The following is a 19,103-nucleotide window of genomic DNA, read 5'->3' as shown; positions in this document are numbered from 1 at the left end:
TCCTGATCCACAAGAGGAGGTAACACCTGTAATCTCAGGACCAGGAAGAGGAGATCAGAGCCAGCCAGGACCAGTCAGGGCCAGCCAGGACCAGTCAGGGCCAGCCAGGGTCAGCCAGGGCCAGCCAGGGCCAGCCAGTGAGTTCTTAGTGAGCACACACTACATAAAGAGACTGTGACATTTTCAGTACCCCTCCATCCTGCGGTCCTCCCTGACTGATCGCAAGGGTACACTGGATCACAACCTCCATGAAATACCTTCTCAGCACATTTGTGCATCCTTCAAGTGGTTCAAAAGCTCTCTTCCAAGAAACTGCTGGTCTAGTGTGACATCTCCATTCTTATTCAGCATTCCAAGTCCACTTGGCTCATGGCAAGCAGTCACCATAGGCAGGCTGCATCTTCATTGCCTTGGCTCTTCCAGAATCGGATCTGAAGTTCCTAGCCTGTCCATGGTTCGAGGCTGTAACCTCAAACCCAGCCTGAAGCTCTTAAAGACCTGCTCTCCGCACGGCTTCCCAGAGTGAGAGGGCGCCTGCCCCTGCACATGTTCAGAGCAAGCTGCTTCCTTCCAGGGCTAGCACGGAGGCTCTGCACTCTTCTGTTTGTGTCCAGGTCATGCACGTGTGGGGGCCGGAGCAGGACGCTGGGGTCGTGGTCTTCTGCTGTTCTCCACCTTACTGGGCAGACACGGGGTCCCTCACTGAAACAGTGGGCTGCATTTCAGTTTCTGGGGACTGCCAATCTTGGCCCCCCCCCCAAAGCTGAGGCACAGCCATGCCTGGGGATTTGAACTCAGGTTCTCATGACTGCAGAACCTAGGACTTTGTGTATGCAAGACTAGTGCTTTAGCACTGAGCTATCCCCCAGCTCAGATCTGTCTACGACATTCCCATGGATAGTGCAGCCAGTCCCTGAGACCCTGAGCCTCACTCAAGAGTCCTTGAAGCGTCTTCCGCTGTTGTATTAATTTACTCATCCACTGTGTATGGGGTACCCTCATCACTCTACACAACTGAAACTTGCCTAGAGTAATGTGAAACAAAAAACAACAAAAACAAAAACCTGGGCCAGTGAAATGGTAAAAGCACTTGTCAGTTTTACTCCTTAAATTAAATCCCTGATATCCACATGGAAGAGGGGAGAACCAACTCCTGACGGTTGTTCGCGGACTCCATATACACGGAGTGGTACCCATTTCTGTACACACACACACCACACACACAAATAAACTATAAAACAAAACCAAAAAACCAGGCTTGAATTCCAGCACCCACTTGGTGGCTCATAACTGGCATCACTCCATTTTCAGGGACTCCAATGCCCTATTCTGACCTCCCTGGGCACCAGGCTTAAGGGTGGTGCACACACATATATGTAGGTAAAATGCCCATAGGCACATGGTACATAAAGTGTTTGCTGCTCAAGCATGAGGACGCTGGGCATGGTGATCTGTGCCTGAGTGACAGGATGACACCAGAAGCTGATGCCTGCCCCCCACGTACATGCACACCTACACATATATTCACCATTACCCCCAAATCAAAATACCAAAACTAAGATTTAAAACCAAGCAGCCACACTGCCATTAACCCTGTTCTTTAGCTGGGCACGATGGCACATGCCTGTTGATTCTAGCACTTGGGAGGCACAGGTTCTAGAAAGTTCAAGGCCAGCTGAGCAGAAAGGGTGCCAACTCCCACACACTGACCTCTGACCTCTGCTAGCGCACTGTGCACTTCCTTCCTCCCCCACCACCACTAAATACATAAAATGTAATAAAAAGCCTAGCTGGTTGATAAGCTGCAGTTGACCTCTGCCCTCCACACGCACACACACACACACATACACACCCAGTGCATGCACACACATGAGGGCACCTCAGCCAAATGAACAAAACATACATTCCTGTTCCACACAGCTTGGCACGGACCCATCTAACACAGATCGGAGCAGATCTCTGCCTGGAATCCCCTTGGTGGCTCTGATACTATCCTCTGGGAGCTGACTCCTTTGATACCCTGTGTGGCCCCAGGACAGTCTGCAGTCACATGACTGTCCAGGCTGTTTCTCCCTTGCATGTTGTACCTACCTCTACCAAATGTCTTCATCCTCTCAGTCTGCTGAAGCTGCCGGAACTTTCTCATGAAGTCTCTGCTCCCGTTGCTAACCCAACACGCTCTTCCTCTACACTCATACCCATACGCCTGGAGCTCACACGTGCTGAGTTTACCCTTTTCACTTTTTAAAAATTTATTTGATTTTTGAGACAGAGTTTCTCTGTAGCTTTGGAGCCTGTCCTGGAATTCGCTTGTAGACCTGGCTGGCTTTGAACTCACAGAGATCCACCTCCCCTGCCTCCGGAGTGCTGGGATTAAAGGTGTGCACCATCACCGCCAGGCCTTAAAGATTTATTACATACAGTGTTCTGTCTGCATGCACACCCGAAGAGGGCACCAGATCTTATTATAGATGGCTGTGAGCCATAACATAGTTTCCAGAACCTCTGGAAGAGCAGTCAGTGCTCAACCTCTGAGCCACCTCTCTAGTGCTCCCCCCCACTTTGATACATAAGTAGACCCAGCTGTCTTTGAACTTGCTATGTTGACCAGGCTGACCTCAAACTTGTGATCCTCCCTGCCTCTGTGACCTGTGTGCCAGAATACAGGCATTTGCTACCACACATGGCTTGTTTTGAGATAGTCTTTTTTTTTTTTTTGGTTTTTCGAGACAGAGTTTCTCTGTGGCTTTGGAGCCTGTCCTGGAACTAGCTCTGTAGACCAGGCTGGTCTCGAACTCAGAGATCCGCCTGCCTCTGCCTTCCCGAGTGCGGGGATTAAAGGCGTGTGCCACCATCGCCCGGCTTGAGATAGTCTCATTACATTGTAGCCTGCCTGAACTTTTACTCCTCCTGCCTCAGCCTCCCAAGCGCTAGGATTACAAGTATGCACCACCATGCTTATTTTGTATATAGTGCTTTGCCTGTACATATGTATGTAAACTGGATGTGTGCCTGATCTATGAACTTAGAAAATTGTATAGGATCCCCTGGAACTGGAATTAAGAGACTGGGACATGAGACACTCCAAACCAAGGCAAAACAAAATTTACATTATAGAACTGAGGATTAAATGAATTGATCCTAATTATCTACTTAGCATGGTGCTGGAAAACACTGCTCAAACTATTTGGAATATTATTGTGGAACAGACTGTTTTTTTAACCATGTGAAGATGTTTGTGTTCCTGTTTCACCTTGCCTGCCTACGGCACCTGACTGGTCTGATAAGAAGTTGAACAGCCAATAGCTAGGCAGAGAAGGAATAGGCAAGGCTGGAGGGCAGAGAGAAAAGGGGAGCCAGGCAATTTTGGGGGAGGGGCAGTCAGCTGGGGATCAGCCAGCCAGACACGGAGGAAGCAGGAAAGCAGGATGGACAGTGTATAGGGGAGGCAAACAAGCCTCAGGGCAGCACACAGATGAATAGAAATGGGTTAATATATGCTAAAAAAAAAAACCCGCTAGAAACAAGCCTAAGTAAGCTAAGGCCAAGCATTCATAACTAAGTCTCTGTGTCATGATTTGGGGACTGGCAGTCCAAGAAAGCCTGCGAGGGGAAATACTGGTTTGTTTTCTATTCCCTGTGCAGATGGACCACCACTAAGTGTAACATGACCATGTCATTTATTCCCCTGCAGTTTCTCCACTAGTGTCATAGAGAGCGGTGGCATGGATCATCAACCTTGTATTTTAGCATAGTGCCTGGCATATTCCGGCCATTAGAGACCTTCCCTTCCCTTTCTGGTTTATTCCCAGGCAGCTGTAGGAGCTGCTTGAGCAGGCACACCTTGCTATGTCATCCTGCCTGGCCTGGAACTAGCTATTGTAGCCCACCCTCTTACCTTTGCCTTTGAGAACTGGGTTACTGGCACATGACCTCCTTGAATTTATAATTTTTCTACCTCTACCTCCTCAGTGCTGAGATTATGCATACACCAATATTTTTGTTTTGTTTTTTGTTTGGAGACAGTCTCACTATGTAGCCCAAGCTAGCCTTGAATTTGTGGCAATCCTCTTGCCTCAGTCTCTTGAGTACTAGGGTTACAGCTGTGTGCCACCGTGTCTGGCCTATCACTGTCTTCTGTGTGTAGGTACAACAGTCAAAGTTCAGTCCTGGTGGACCAGTGACTTGATTCCTGCCACTCTGTACACACAAAGGCTCAGGTGACAGATCTGTTGTCACAGTCACCCAGCTGTTGCCAGAGCAGTGCAAGAACAGTCACCCAGTTCTTCTGAGAGGAAGACTTCAGAGACACGGGCTGAAATAGTACAGCCACATGTAGCTGTGGCAGTGTGCCTCCAACCTCAGCACACAGGAGGAGGAGGCAGGGGTCAAGTTCTGGGCCAGTCTGGGTTACACAAGAAAAGTATTTGAAAAGAATGTTGGTTACAGAATTTGTTTACCTTGGTTGCTTGGGTCTTTGTATAAAGAATAAATGGTAATAGTTAAATTATTTGTGACTGAGTCTCACTGGTTGTTTGGTTGTATTGGAACTATGTGGACCAGGTTAACCTTGAACTCAGAGGTCAGAGGTCTACCTGCCTCTGCCTCCCAACTTTAGAGTCCTGTATTCATTCATTCATAGGTCTCATTATGTCGCCCTTGGCTGGCCTCAAACTCGTAAGAGAACCATCTGCCTCTGCTCCCCAAGTGCTGAGATTAAAGGCATGTGCCGCCATGCCAAACTCCAGCCCTATTTTAAAACAACTGTATTGCCTGTACTTTGAGGAGTCAGTGCTCTGCCCCCACCTTTCTGTGGGGTCTAGGCATTGACCAGGTTGTCAGGCTTGTGTGCCTGACAAACAGCCTTGAACTCGTAAGAGATCCACCTATCTCTGTCTCTGGAGTGCTGGGATTAGGTGTGCACCGCCATAGCCTGGCTCCGAAAAGCAAAATTTAAAACTCATATGTAAGAATCCCAAAACATGGCTTGGTACCCAGGGATTTTTAAGGCTATAGCTTAAAACTAAGGTCCAGGGTCTCCCGACCAGCAGGGAGGTTATACTATCACAGGTTAGGCACTAATGCAAGCTCTTCCTTGGCCTGCTGCTTTCCAAGCAACTTATTTCCATACCTTAACTTCCTCCTATATGAAAATGAACTCGACTGCCTGGACACTCTGACATAGCTTTCCCACCCCAGATATATGCACTGGTGGACAGAAACCTAACATGTTTGGGAAACGGTATCTCAGACTCCGTGCGGCAGTGCCACAGCTCACGCTAGGAATACAAAGCTTTCGGTTGATTCCGGTCAAAGCACCTAACTTTTCCACATTATTCTTTCCACTATATATTTTTTGTATGTTTTTGTTGTGTGTACACATGTCATCGTGTATGTGACAGTGCCCTCTACTGGGTGCTGAGAATGTTCTCTTCCCTGCTGTGCCTTTCAGAAATCAAACTCAGGCTTGGTTGCAAAACCCCTCAACCAATTATTTTGTTTTGTTTTGAGACAAAGTCCTACCACATAACACTGACCTGTAACTCACTCTAAAGAGCAGGCTGGCCTTGAACTTGTGGTCCTTTGCCTCTTACTTGTACAAGTAAGCACTACCATGTCCAGGTGTTGTTTTATGTTTATGCAGCTGATGAAGACCCTGCCTCCATCTCCCAAAGGCTGGGATGTTAGGATTGTGGCGGTATTCTAGCTCAGCACACTTCTTTTTAGTGCTCTTTCATTCATCTGGCTCACTGTTGAGCAGGACAAACTTGTAGGATGTATTAAACCAGAGTACTGGCTAAACCAGAAGAGAGCCAGAACATCTCCAACAGCTACATATTCACCTGGTAAGCTTGACTAAGAAAAACAATGTCATAGATACTGAGAGCAAGGTTTCTTCTCTAGTGCAGTCCACCCCCACCCCAGAATACTGGTGATTCACTCAGCTGTCTCTTGCACTTCTCTCAAAAGGCTTTCAGTGGCATGATTTCAAGAAGGCAGGGTAGGATATCATGTGGGGATAAGTCACTCGCTTTCTGCCGGCCAGAAACAGAAAGGCAAGCTTCTTTTGCTTATTACCAAGAACTCACATTTCTCCCACACAGACACGGAACTCAGGAATAGAAACTGAAGGGAACAGGAAGAACAGGGCCCCGTTTTTGCTGAGTCTGGACTAAGCTTTGGGTGTTGGTACCCCATTTCATTAGAACACTGAAGCTCTCGCTTTACAGGGCGGTGCACCTTCTGTACTAGTTACAAGGACAGACAGTGGCTAGCCTTACCTGTGCACACCAATTCTGCTCTCTCCCCAGTGACAGTCAGGAGGTCAGACTGTCTACCCCGAGAGCCTTGTGCTTCTTGCAAACTCAGGGACCACACCGATCTCCCCCTCAATCACATTTTCACCCTTCCAAACCCCAATAAAACACACCAACTGCTTCAGAGTATTTCTGGGTTTGGTTTTTTCCACGGGTGTTTTTTGTTGTTCTTGTTTTATTTCAAATACTGAAAAATTCCCCAGGGCTCTGTGGGGCTCCCCACTCACTGCCCTTCTCCCATAGCAAACCTGCCTCAAGGACAACACTTTTGTTAAAGGAACAAGTAACACTGACTCCTCGGTTGCTCTGCAGAACCAGAGAAATTACAGCATACAATTCCTTTTCTCTGACTCCAGGTCACTAGCCACATTAAACAATGCATCTCTCTTCAGAGCTGACCTCGAAGCCCTTACCATTAGTCTGCTGACAACCCCTTCACTTAGAACCATCCCAAACCTGTGCTTAAGAAGAACGGTAGGAAATTGTCTTTTTCATCAGCTACAAACCCTAGCTCATTTCCCCCCACAGCTTCCACTCCACCCCCTTAACCCCACCCTTGGGATTTCAACAAAATTTTTCCCAACTGTTATTTGGAAAAAAATGTAAAACAAAAAAAAGTCCAAGGTCTTGGTGCTCAGCCCAAGGGGCTCCATGGCTGGGACACCAGTGGGCAGGGATCTCTGCCTCTCTAGCCTGCACCTGGGCCACCTCCTGACCCCTGGCTGCAAAAGCAGGAAGGGGCAGGAGCCAGCACAGGACCCCAAGTGGGCAGCGTCTCACGATCTGGTGGAGCCCCAGGCAGCATCATTCAACTTGGCCACTGTGGATGAACAGAAAAAGAAACAAAAAACAAACAAAAAAAACACTGTCAAGTAAAAGGGGAAAACCTCTTGAATTCCATCCCAGTCTTGACCCCATGACTTCTCCCTGACATGTGCCTGCATATTAATCATAAGGAAGTTGAAAAAAATTAGTCTTTTCCTATTCACAAACAGGATGTTTCTGTCTTTGTGATATACTCATGGAAAACAGAAAAACAATTCTTGAGACATAAGGGGAGACACAGATGTCTGCCTCAGGAGTCCTGCAGGCACAGCCACTGGCAGCAGGGGAGCAGGAAGCACAGCGGTGAGGTGGTGACTGACGATACAAGGGTCAGAACACACTTGCTTGGAGGGGACCAAACAGCCTGGGTTTAATCGAATGCAGTGACCCTTCCTTGCTAAGAAACAAGCCTGAGAAGAGAAGCTTATTTGCTTCCTTAGCACTGAAGAGAGATTGATAGTTTAATGTCCTTTCCCCATCTCTGTCCCCACCTCTGCTCAGGAGTGTGTGCGTGTGCATGCGTGTACCCACTAGCTGCTGTATGTATCACTGGAGGCTGAAACCAGGGTCTCCTGCACGACAGGAGAGTACCGTACATCTAAACCATATTCTCTAGCCCTCTCTTTTCTTTTTATTTTGAGACAGGGTTATCTTTAACTCAAGGCCAGCTTTGTACTCACTCTGTAGCCCAGGCTAGCTTTGAAGTAGCAAATCATGCCTCAGCTTTCTGAAGAGCTGGGTTTACAAGCTAGCTTGATTTCCCTATTCCTCCTGTCCCTTCCTTAAAAACAGACTTGCCATAAACAGCAGCCTTGAAGACACAAAACTGACCAATAGAGAAGGCAGCTCAGACAAGAGGAAAAGGTACAGAATTCGAGAAGATCGGAGATGAAGAAAACGTACAAAATTATATATATATTTATATATATAATAACATGACATATCTATGTACAACATGACTGGGACATTGAAGAAACTATACAGTGATGTTCAGCATTGTCCCCTTCCCACATGGACTTTAGATTAAGGATGACAGCATGAGAAAATGGAGCAAAAAACACAAAAATTATATACAATTACAATGAGAGTCAAGGAGTTTGGGGGCCAGGGAGACCAGGGGTCCTGCTCTCTCCACTCCTTCCTCACCAACCTACTCCTACCCAATCTGAACGACAGCCAGAGACCCGAGCAGTCAAACAGGAGAGCATGTTTAGACACTTTCCCGACACACAGCGACAAACTCGCCAGACCCTCTACGGGCACACCGGAATCTGTGAAGGGAGACAGACTGCATCATCCTGCTCTTTTGAGCAGTTCTCACTCAGGTCCTCTCTGCTGTTACCGAGCAGGTGGCACTCAGTAAGATCCAGGCCAAACTAGTGATGACACAGCAAGGCAGGCTGCTGTCGCCCTCCCCACTCTCCGCCTCCACCAGTGAATCATCTGCTAAGGCCCAGATGCTCCAGCTGGCAGGAGCACTAACTCCTCGGGGCCAGCTCCGTTCATCCCTTCTTCCTCCATGCCTAACATACAGCTAGCATCGGATTCCACCTGAAGCACGAGGGTTTCCTCAGGCCCATCCAGTCTGCTGCCAGAGCAGTTTGCAGCAGCTAGGGTCAACTGTAGACCAGGAAAATGGGAGAGTCAAAACACTTCCAGGGCTGGCTTCTTCAGACTTACTCTCTCTCCCCTCCTCCCTCAAGAAGGCCTTGTCTGAAGGTGTGGCCCTTAAATCTCAAACTTTCTCTCTTCCCATATAGCACCCCTCCTGTTCCCCTAGACTTCTAGCTTTACAGAGCTGAGGCTTAGCAAGGTCCTGTCTCGGTTGGTTTTAGGATGAATGGCAGTTAGGGCAGGTGTAGGATTTTAGTCAGAATTAGCCAACACGGTTCCTGCTCTGCAGAGATGAGGAACAGACTCAGAGGCCACATGACCCAGCCAAGCTCACACGCCAGTGCTGCTGGGCACGAGCAGCACTGGAGCCAGGTGTTCCGACCCTACGCTCTTCCCACTCTCCCAGCATATGCTCCAAAGCTACATGCTGAAAGAGAAAAGATCAAGCTTTCCACTCCTTGAGAAGCAGGGCAATTGTTGGAGGGACACAACAGAGAGGTTAGGTGGGCACTGTGGTTTTAGGCAAGCAAATCTCTTCTCCTCTTTGAAGGTTCCCTAAACACCCACAATGGGAACACAAAGCACAGAGGCCTAAAGGAAGACACACTTAGAAGCACAGAGAGCGTCTCCTTTCCCAACAAGTCAGTGCAGCCTTGGGACACTGAACCTGCCACACTGCTCCCAGACTCAGCCTGCCCAAGGGCTTGCTCCTCCAAAAGGAGAACTCCCATCTTCCACGCTTCTCAGCACAGGAACAGCTCCAGTGTTATCCGGTCCTAGTCTTTCCTACTTCTGGGTCTCTACTGGGCTACAGTAAGGGTGTAGAAGTTTCAATTTACCCAAAGAAATGAACTCAGAATCCCTCTTCAACCTAAGCCTCCAGCAGAATGTCTTCCCTGGATGGCAAGCTGAGCTCTGACTAGGTGCCCATTCCCTGCCTATAATATATAGAAGTCCAGTGGGTGAGGAAGGGGAAGAGAGGGGCCCAGGTTACCCCGCAAGCTTGCTGGTGACGAGCGAGGACTTTCTCTGGGGCAGGTCCTGTGGGGTGGGGATGTGGTCGCCGGTCACCAGGTTCTTGTCTGGCCCTGCACTCGGCAGCTGTTTGTTCTTCATCTTCGCTTTGGCCATGTTGTAGTCTCCTGAGTCAAAGTACTTTTGCTAAGAGACAGGAGGGAGGTCCAGATAAATGTAAGCTCTGGGGCTCTTCAAAGGCAGACTCGACTCCAGCATCAGCACAGGCTCTCATGCACCCCAGCTGTCTACGCTCCTCTTGTGCAGTCCATACCGCTCACGTGCTCTGACATCTCCTAGCATGTTTTGACCTCGTCCTAGAAGAAACTTGCACCTTTGCAGTTTAAGGGACAGTTCTGTCTCTGAACCTGGGTGATGGCTCATACACATTTTGGACCTTACCTGGCATAGGATGGTTCAATCAGAACCACTTGCTTCATTTATAACAGCTTTTATGGTTTTTCAAGACAGGGTTTCTCTGTAACTTTGGAGCCTGTCCCGGAACTAGCTCTTGTAGACCAGGCTGGCCTTGAACTCACAGAGATCCGCCTATCCGCCTCCCTACTGCTGGGATTAAGGTGTGCGCCACCACGGCCGGGCCCATTCATAACAGCTTAATGAGGACCTTACTAGGTGACAAAGCAATACGTTGGGGTTGAAAACAAATGAGTAAGATTCAAAGAAGGGTTGATCTGGGGCTCCCAGCACCAGAGACCACTGAAGCCAAGCTCTCTGCGTTAGAAATGACTCTCGGACCAGGAATAGGAACTGGCTTGTCAGGAGGCAGTGTGCCTTCCGGACTCCCACCACTCCTACACGTGTTCCCTGGTGAGACAGCCTGCCCACGCCCGGCTTGCCTGAAGCGAGCTAAACTGCAAATCAGCACCACACCATCAGCAGTGACTAAGACTGAGGCCCTGGAGTCTCTGTAGGAAGCCACTTCCCTCCCAACCCCATCCATCCACTCCAGCTTAATCCTTAAGTCTGCAGAGACACCCGACTGAGAGGGAGATGGGAAGGCCATTCTGGTTGTTTCTTTTTTAAACTTTTGATGTCTTATAGGTTGAACCCAAGCTGCACAAGCACTTTCCTGTGGGGCTACATCTCTTATCATTCTGAAGTGAAAAAGAACTGTTTTGTTTATAATTTTATTTACTTTTTTTTCTGAAGACAGGGTCTCACTATGTTGCTTCAGTGTCCTACAACTCACTCTGTAGACCAGGCTGGCCTCAGTCTCACAAAGATCTCTCGACCTCTGCTCCCCCAGTGCTGGGATTGAAGGCGTGTACTTTTTTTTTTTTAAAGTTTTATTTATTTTATGTATATGAGTGCTCTATCTGCATATACAACTTTATGCCACAAGAGGGTATCAGATCCCACTACAGATGGTTTTGGGTCACACTGTGGTTGCTGGGAATTAAACCCAGGTCCTCTGAAAGAACAGCCAGTGCTCTTAACCACTGAGCCATCTCTGCAGCCCAAGCGTGCGCTTTTTTTTAAATCATTTATGTATGCACGTGTGTCCACAGAAGCGAGAGAGGGGTCAGATTCTCCTGGAGCTGAAGTCACAGGCAATGGTCTGCTGCCTGGTGTGGGTGCTGGAAACAGCTCTGGCTCTCTGGAAGAGCAGCAGCCCCCTTGCTCTCCAGCTGCTGACCCAGCCTCTTTTTCTCTTTTCTTTCCTTTTTAAAGGCAGGGTCTCATTTTAGTCTAGGTTGTCCTAAAACTTACTATGTAGACTCAGCTGCTCTTGAATTTGTGGTAATCTTCCTGCTTCAGCTGGATCACACCCAGCTAAACTAAGTTTCTCGAGGGAGTACAGTTAATGTCTGGTGCTGGTGTCAATAGTCTAAAGAAACCTACTGCTTGAGGTGAAGATTTTTGGATCTTCTGAAATGAATTGTTGTAAAATCTGTCTGTAAGACTTAATAGGGGCACAGCCCTTATCCCACCACGACTCCCCTAGGCAGATGCACGAGCAGAGCACACGATGCCCTTCCAGTCCCTGCCACCCTTCCTGCAGTGCCCACCCACCACCCACCCAAATGCCCAGCATTAAGCCTTCATTTCCTATGACCAGAAGGGAACTGACATCACTGTAGGGATTCACAATAACCCGCTTTCCTCTTTCTAACTCCTATCTACACTGCCCAATAACCAACCACAGAAAAACATGCAGCAGAACCTCTACAGACTTCATGCAAGGACCGCGGTCAAGGCCGCCCCATACCCCTTTCTGGAGTCTCTTCATGAGGAAGTCGGAGCCCCCAGGCTTTTGTCCTAGGCTTGGGTATTTGGCCTTTAGCTTGGCCTCCTCAGCTCTCTCGGGGAGAACACCTTCTTTCTCCTGTGTGTCCTGAAGAAAACAAGTCAAATGAGATTAAGGACTGAAAAACAATGACTTCTAGTATCTGACAACCTTTGTATTTTCTGCTTTTTCCTGCAGCTCTATCAGCTTGTAAACACGCCATCTCCACTCTGCTCTTTTTAGAATGTGTATGTTTTAAAGAGTTCTTTCTGGTTTTTCGAAACAGGGTTTCTCTGTGTAGCGCTAGCTGTCCTGGAACTCACACTATAGACCAGGTTGGCCTAACAGAGATCCGCCTGCCTCTGCCTCCCAAGTGCTGGGATTAAAGGTATGTGCCACCACCGGCAGATTTATGTGTATGTGTTTTGTACATATGTATGTATGTGTACTATATGTATTCCTGGGTGCCCTCAGGGTTCAGAAGAGAGCATCAAATCTCCTAGAACTGGAGCTACAGATGGTTGTGAGCCACCATGTGGATGCTGGGAACCACACCCAGGTCCTCTGCAGAGCAACAGGTACAACCAGGCAGTAGGGCACACACCTTCAGTCCCAGCACTTGGGAGGCAGAGGCACGTGGATCTTTAAGCTCAAGGCTAGCCAGGTCTACAGTGAGTTCCAGAACAGCCAGGGCTACACAGAGAAACTCTGTCTCAAACAAACAAACAAACAGTAACTGCTCATAACTACTGAGCCATCTTTCCAGTTCCTCTGATCTTAAAGTTAGACCTTTGTTCAAATCCAAGGTTCAAAATAACTGTATAGTGAAGGAAAGGACAAGCTAGTTCTTACTCTATACCCAGGGAGCCGCCCTAGTGACCTGTGCGCACTAGGCTAAAGGCTATCTAAATGCGACACCTGACTCATAGAGCTCATTCAGCACCAACAGCAGGAAAGACAAAAGGAACTGGCAGGACTTTTAGCAAGAACAGGTAAGTGGGAGAGTTGAGTCTTCTGAGAGGCTCCCCCCTCATTCAGACTCTAAGAAGCCATCTGGCTTCACTGTGGAGGATGCTAGGCATGTGGTCTATTCCAAAGATATCCACCTGAGTAATCCACTTCCATAAATGGAGGCAGGCTAGAGGTAAACAGCTAATGTGACATTAGTTTTAACCTCAAGAAAAGAAGAAACTAATTTCACTATAGTATTCATATATCAGTCTTATAAAAAGAAATAAATAAAAAGATTAACGCCTACCCTACTGGGGTAGGTGATGGAAGTCTAGGGAAACATCAAAGCTCAAGGCGTTTACAGAGGTTCTCTCCTCTATCTTTTCTTCCTCTTCATTTTAAAAACAGGACAGTTTAAAAACATAGTCTTCCTATGTACTCCTGGTTAGCCTGGAACTCTCTATGTAGACCAGGCTGACCTTAACTCACAGATTTTCCTGTCTCTGGATTTAAAATGTGTGCCACTGTCTCTTGCTTCTTGTGGACACGTCTATTTGTTTATTACTTTGGCGGGGGGGCAGAGTCTCACTCTGATGCCCAAGCCACCTGGAACTTGCCGAAATCTTCTGCCTCAGCTTCTTGAGGGCTGGAATCGGCCTTTGGGTGTGCCACACATGGCTGCTTTCTTTTTTCTTTTTTGGTACTGGGTCAAGAAGCCTGGCTATCCTAACAAAACAGTTACCACTTACTTATAGTTCCAGTTTCCCTGCTGCACTTCAATAATTTGTTTGGGTTGTTTTTCTTTTTGTTTTCATTTTTTTCTTTCCTTTTCTTTTTTTTTGAGACAGGGTTTCTCTGTAGCTTTGGAGCCTATCCTGGAACTAGCTCTTGTAGCCCAGGCTGGCCTTGAACTCAGAGATCGCCTGCCTCCGACTCCCAAGTGCTGGGATTAAAGGCTTGTGCCACCCAGCTTGTTCTTGTTTTTCCAGACAGGGTTTCTCTGTGTATCCTGGAACTCGCTCTATAGACCAAGCTGGCCTCGAACTCGGAGATCTGCCTGCCTGCCTCTGCCTCCCGAGCTAAACGCACGCACCACCACTGTCCAGCTAATAGATTTTTCTCTTGACAATCAGGTACTAATATAACAAGAAGTGTATTTAATGAATCTTTTAGTTAAATGTTAAGAACTCAAATATAGAGCCCAAGAAGGGGTTTATTAGTGTTTTCATCATGCGATGGTGGGTGGACTATATCCCACTGCGGAGGAACTCAAGGGGATCTGGAAGTCACTGACGGTGAACAAACCATCCCTATCAAAACAGGCCTCAGGAAGTTGTCACCTGAACTTAGCCAAGGTATCATTACTTTTCTCCCCTCCCCCAATTCTGGCTTATTTTAAACGTCTTCATCTTGACCTATATCTTTCTGTGGATGAAGACTGAGTTCCACTCTGATGGTTGGGTCACTTATCTCTACTAATCACACAGCTCATTTATGCCCCAGGACCACCAGCCAGCCCCCTTTCATTCGCCTCATCTTTCCAAACACCCGCCCACGCCAGAGCTCGGCCTATTATAGAACAGCTTCACCAGGCTGAAAGGAAGGCTTACTGGCCAATAAGAAAGCGGATCGCACAAAATGACAATCGACTTGACTAATCGACATCGGGGCACCAGGCCGCGCCGAAATGCAGCCTGTGCGACAGAAACAGTGGCCAACCCCTGCGGAGCCTGAGGCAGAGGCGGCCAATCAGCGGCGGCGGGGGCGGATCCCGCCCGCGCGGCCACCCCCGTTCCCCTTATTCTCACCTGCTTCTCCTCGCCAGTCTCCTCCGCAGGGTTCTCTTCTTGTTTCTGGGACATGGCAGGACCGGGACTGTGAAATGCAGGGCCCGGAAAGTCAGCCGGAAAAGGGAAGGGGGAGGGGAAACGGGGACAACCTGAGCTGCTGCTTCGGCTCCTGTCACTATGGTTGCTCGGTCAAAATGGCGGCCCGAGCCCGTGACGTTCAGCCCACCCCCTCCTAGAAGAGCCAATGAGAGTGGGCTTGATGGGGCAATGACGTAACGACACGCCAATAAGCGTTGGTTGAAGGCGGGGAGAAAATCAGAGCCGACAGGCAAGCTAGAACACCAATTGGGAAAGAGAGCAAGCCACAAGAGCCAATTAGAAACCTTCAGGGAGCCTAGGGGTAGGACGTCTAGCTTTGGTATTTTTGCTTCTTAGGTGGGCAGGCGCTTTCTTCAGTTTCTTCGCCAGGTCCTAGGCACGTCAAACCGGAGGGCCATCATGTACTGATGCAAAGGATTAAGCTTTGAGGGATGTTACTAACGAAGGAAGTTTCCGACGTCCAGAAATAAAAATTGGAGGACAGTTTTTATTAAGCAGTTTTCTGAGATTGACTGCTAGCTTGTATAAGACTGCCTTGTATGGCTTTTCTTCCACCTATAATTGTTAAGAGTCATTCTGTGGTGGCGCACGCCTTTAATCCCAGCACTCAGGAGGCAGAGGTAGGTGAATCTCTGTGAGTTCGAGGCCAGCCTGGTCTACAAGAGCTAGTTCCAGGACAACCTCTAACGCTACAGAGAAAAAAAAAAAAGTCATTCTGTGGCGCACGCCCTTAATCCCAGCACTTGGGAGACAAAGGCATGTGAGCTCGAGACCAACCTGGTCTACAAAGTGAGTTAGTTCCTGGATATCCAGGACTGTTACAAAGAGAAACCCTGTCTCGAAAACAAAACAAACAAAAACAAAAATCAAAAAACAAAAGTCATTCTACGGAGACGTAAATACTTGAAATTAGGAGTGCAGACCTAGGTACATGATAAACATTTGGCACATATTAAACACATACTAACAGAATCATAGTTCAAAAATAGTTCTTAACCTGTATGGTGGTTCTTGCCTGTAAATACCCGCACAAAGGATGCTGAAGCAGGAGGATCTCTGGAGTTTGAGACTACACAGTGCGACCTTGTTTTAAAAAACAAATACAACCAAAAATATGGAATAACCCAAAAATATGGAATAACTCTTCAGCATCTGTCGGCAGAAAGTACTGTATTACTTTTATTGGAATACATACACATATATAAGCCAGCCTCTGTCCTTCAAAGCATATTAATTTTCAAGATTAAGTCTTCTAAGAGTGTTAGTCAAAAAGTATTACATATTTCTATTTTGAATAATTGGTCTAACTGTAGGGTGGGAAGGGCCAAGGAAAAACACCCTGACCCCGACTTGGGAACAGGGATTGAAGTCCCACAAACCCTGAGCATTGACTACCACCAATCCCTAAATGCAACAGTAATCCCAAACCACCCTGGAAAGCTCCACTGCCCCCCAAGGAACTCTATATAAACTCTGTATCCTGTTTAGTTTGCTGTCACTTCACCCAAGAGGCAGCCACCCTCCTGGGTTCTTCCTTCCCAACGAATCTCTTTAATGAAGTTTGGGTGGTGACCTTCTTTTGTAGGAGTGTAGTGAAGCGGAGACGCCCAAGAGGAGTGGAGCAGAGCTTTGGAAAGGCTCCTGACGTGGGAAACCTCTCCCTGGTGACTTCATGGTCTTCCTTGGCTCCCGACTGCCAGAATACCTTTCATCCGAACTGCAATGCTTACACTAAGAGCTCGGCATTAGACCACACCAGTGATTCTTGTACTTGAGAGGCATAGACAGGAAGTTTTGAACTGCATCTAAATTCAAAGCCAGACCCTGCCACAAAACAGAAAAAGAAAAACAAACAAAAACAAAAAAACCAACAAGGAATAATGGCAACATGCACTGTCTTGATAGTAACATCCCACTGCTCTCTTGTGGTGTACTAAATTTCCCAAAACAGAAACAGTCTATCTACGGGCTGGAGAGATGGCTCAGTGCTTAAGAGCATTGCCTGCTCTTCCAAAGGTCCTGAGTTCAATTCACAGCAACCACATGGTGGCTCACAACCATCTGTATTGAGATCTGGTGCCCTTTTCTGGCCTGCAAGGATATACACAGACAGAATATTGTATACATAATAAATAAATAAATAAATAAATATTAAAAAAAAAAGAAAGTCTATCTAATAACACTGTCAGATTCATCCCCACTCCTGTTTCTCCCCATTTCTCCTAATTAGGGGTTTCTCTGTTTAGCTTTGGCTGTACTGGAACTCTGAAAACCAAGCTGGCCTCAAACTCCAGAGATTCACCCGCCTCGGCCTCCCGAGTGCTGGGATTAAAGATGTGTGCCACCACCACCCAGCCCCACTTTTTCTTTTTCTGAAGCTGGGTCTCACTGTGTAGCTCTGGCAGGCCTGTAACTCACTCTGTAGACAGAGGCTTCTGAGTGCTGGGATTAAAGGTTTGTCACAATAATTTTTTTTGGCGGGGGGGGGGGGTAACTTCTTGTGAGATAGGCTTGGGAGCTACCTGTTCATTTCTCATAGCATTAGGTTTACTTCTCATGGGACAATCTGAGAAATACTACAACACACAGATTATTATTATACGAGGCAAAGTCTGGTAAGCATAATAGAAATGTTTATAATGCTGTATAGGACTTTTAAAAGGACCCATAGGCAGTGTAAGGTTAAAAGAAGTGTTCCTGACAAAGGTCATTTAGAAATACCAGGACAAATCAGTGAAAGGTTTTCTTAAATGGGAAGCAGAACTGGAGACTGGAGAGATGGATGGGCAGTTAGGAGCACTGACTGTTCTAACAGAGGATCGGGGGTTCAATTCCCAGCACCCACATGACAGCTCATAAGTGACTGTAAATCCAGTTCCAGGGTAATCTGACACCTTTACACCATTGTCCATACATCATAAAAAAATTCTTAAAAAAAAAAAAAGTAGAACTGACCTTTAGGAGGTTAGTTTGGTGGTGGTGAATACAAACGTTCAGAAATTTAGGCAGTCCCAGCACTCGGGAGGCAGAGGCAGGCGGATCTCTGTGAGTTCGAGACCAGCCTGGTCTACAGAGCTAGTTCCAGGACAGGCTCCAAAGCCACAGAGAAACCCTGTCTCGAAAAACCAAAAAAAACACCAGTCTTGGCCTGGTGTTTTTTTTGGTTTTTCGAGACAAAAAAAAAAAAAAAGAAATTTAGGCAGAAAGGCACTAGAGATGGGCAGTCTAGCCAGGGTCTACTGCCATCATTAGGAAAGAGATAATCAGGACTAACCTAGAAATGTGGTAGCTAAGAGCTTTTTTAAAAACAGGGTTTCTCTGTGTAGCCCTGGCTGTTCTGGAACTCAGTTTGTAGAACAGGCTGGTCTCAAACTCACAGAGATCAGTCTTCTGGGATTATAGGTTTGTGCCATTACCACTAGCCAAAATAAATCTTTTTTTTTTCTTCTGGTTTTTCGAGAAAAGTTTATCTGTGTAGCTTTGAAGCCTGTTCTGGAACTCACTATGTAGACCAGAGTGGCCTCGAAATCACAGAGATCCACCTGCCTCTGCCTCCCAAGTGCTGGGATCAAAGGCGTGCACCAGTACTGCCCAGTAAAAAGATTTTAAAATAATAAAGAGGGTCTGGGAATCAATGGCCACAATTGTGCATGTGCGTGTATGTGATTTACTAGTTTAGCAATGGTTTTACAAAGAATGAGAAAGCTGTTTCTCCAGTGGACTATCTACAGAAGCAGTAAGTTAAAATTAAGGAGTCAGGACCATAGAAATGGCCGGCAGATAATGGCACTTGCTGCCAAAGCTCATGACATGCTTCATTTTACATAGCAAAGTACAGCCAGTCCAAATAAAGATATTTTTTCCTTTTCTTGTGCTGTTCTAAGGGAGGGAGGAATAATAAGCCAATCATAACTACAGTTACATTTTTATAAGCTAATGGTTAGAGTTAGTACATTATCAAGTGCATTGTTAGGTTCATCTCTTAGATAAACTCAAGTCATTTGTGGCATATTCAGAGAAGTCATTCTCATTCTCTTCAGTGGTAACATGGTATTACTGGGTAACTTACTCTGACTGAGATGGAGACCCTACTGGGATATTAGCTGGAGCCCAGGGCAGCACTGCTATGCCCTGTCAATACATACCATAATTAATAAAGTTGTAAACCATGTACAGAGAGACCAGGGGCACAACTATTTTATCTTTATTATACAGAAATGTGATGGCAATTATACACTACATGAG

At 47.0% G+C, this 19,103-nt stretch overlaps 1 protein-coding gene across 2 annotated transcripts; it reads right to left on the bottom strand.

Moving 5' to 3' along the window:
- Positions 1-368: 368 nt before the first annotated feature.
- On the bottom strand, positions 369-14,965 carry LOC121450472 (alpha-endosulfine). Of its 2 annotated transcripts, none has more exons than XM_041655383.1 (4): positions 14,778-14,965; positions 12,001-12,126; positions 9,751-9,917; positions 369-702 (listed from the first exon to the last, which is right to left on the bottom strand). In XM_041655383.1, exons 1-4 carry the CDS (start codon positions 14,829-14,831, stop codon positions 471-473), a joined length of 579 nt encoding a protein of 192 aa, XP_041511317.1. In that variant the 5' UTR covers positions 14,832-14,965; the 3' UTR covers positions 369-470. The 2 variants fall into 2 exon arrangements, with proteins under 2 accessions (XP_041511317.1, XP_041511318.1); XM_041655384.1 differs by lacking the exon at positions 369-702 and adding an exon at positions 6,445-7,137.
- Between the last annotated feature and the right edge of the window lie 4,138 nt (positions 14,966-19,103).

This window comes from Microtus oregoni, unplaced genomic scaffold (genome assembly GCF_018167655.1).
Source record: "Microtus oregoni isolate MIOR12 unplaced genomic scaffold, Mior012 000007F_ref0000211, whole genome shotgun sequence".
NCBI lineage: Eukaryota > Metazoa > Chordata > Mammalia > Rodentia > Cricetidae > Microtus > Microtus oregoni.
This window is presented reverse-complemented; position numbering and strand designations above follow the sequence as displayed.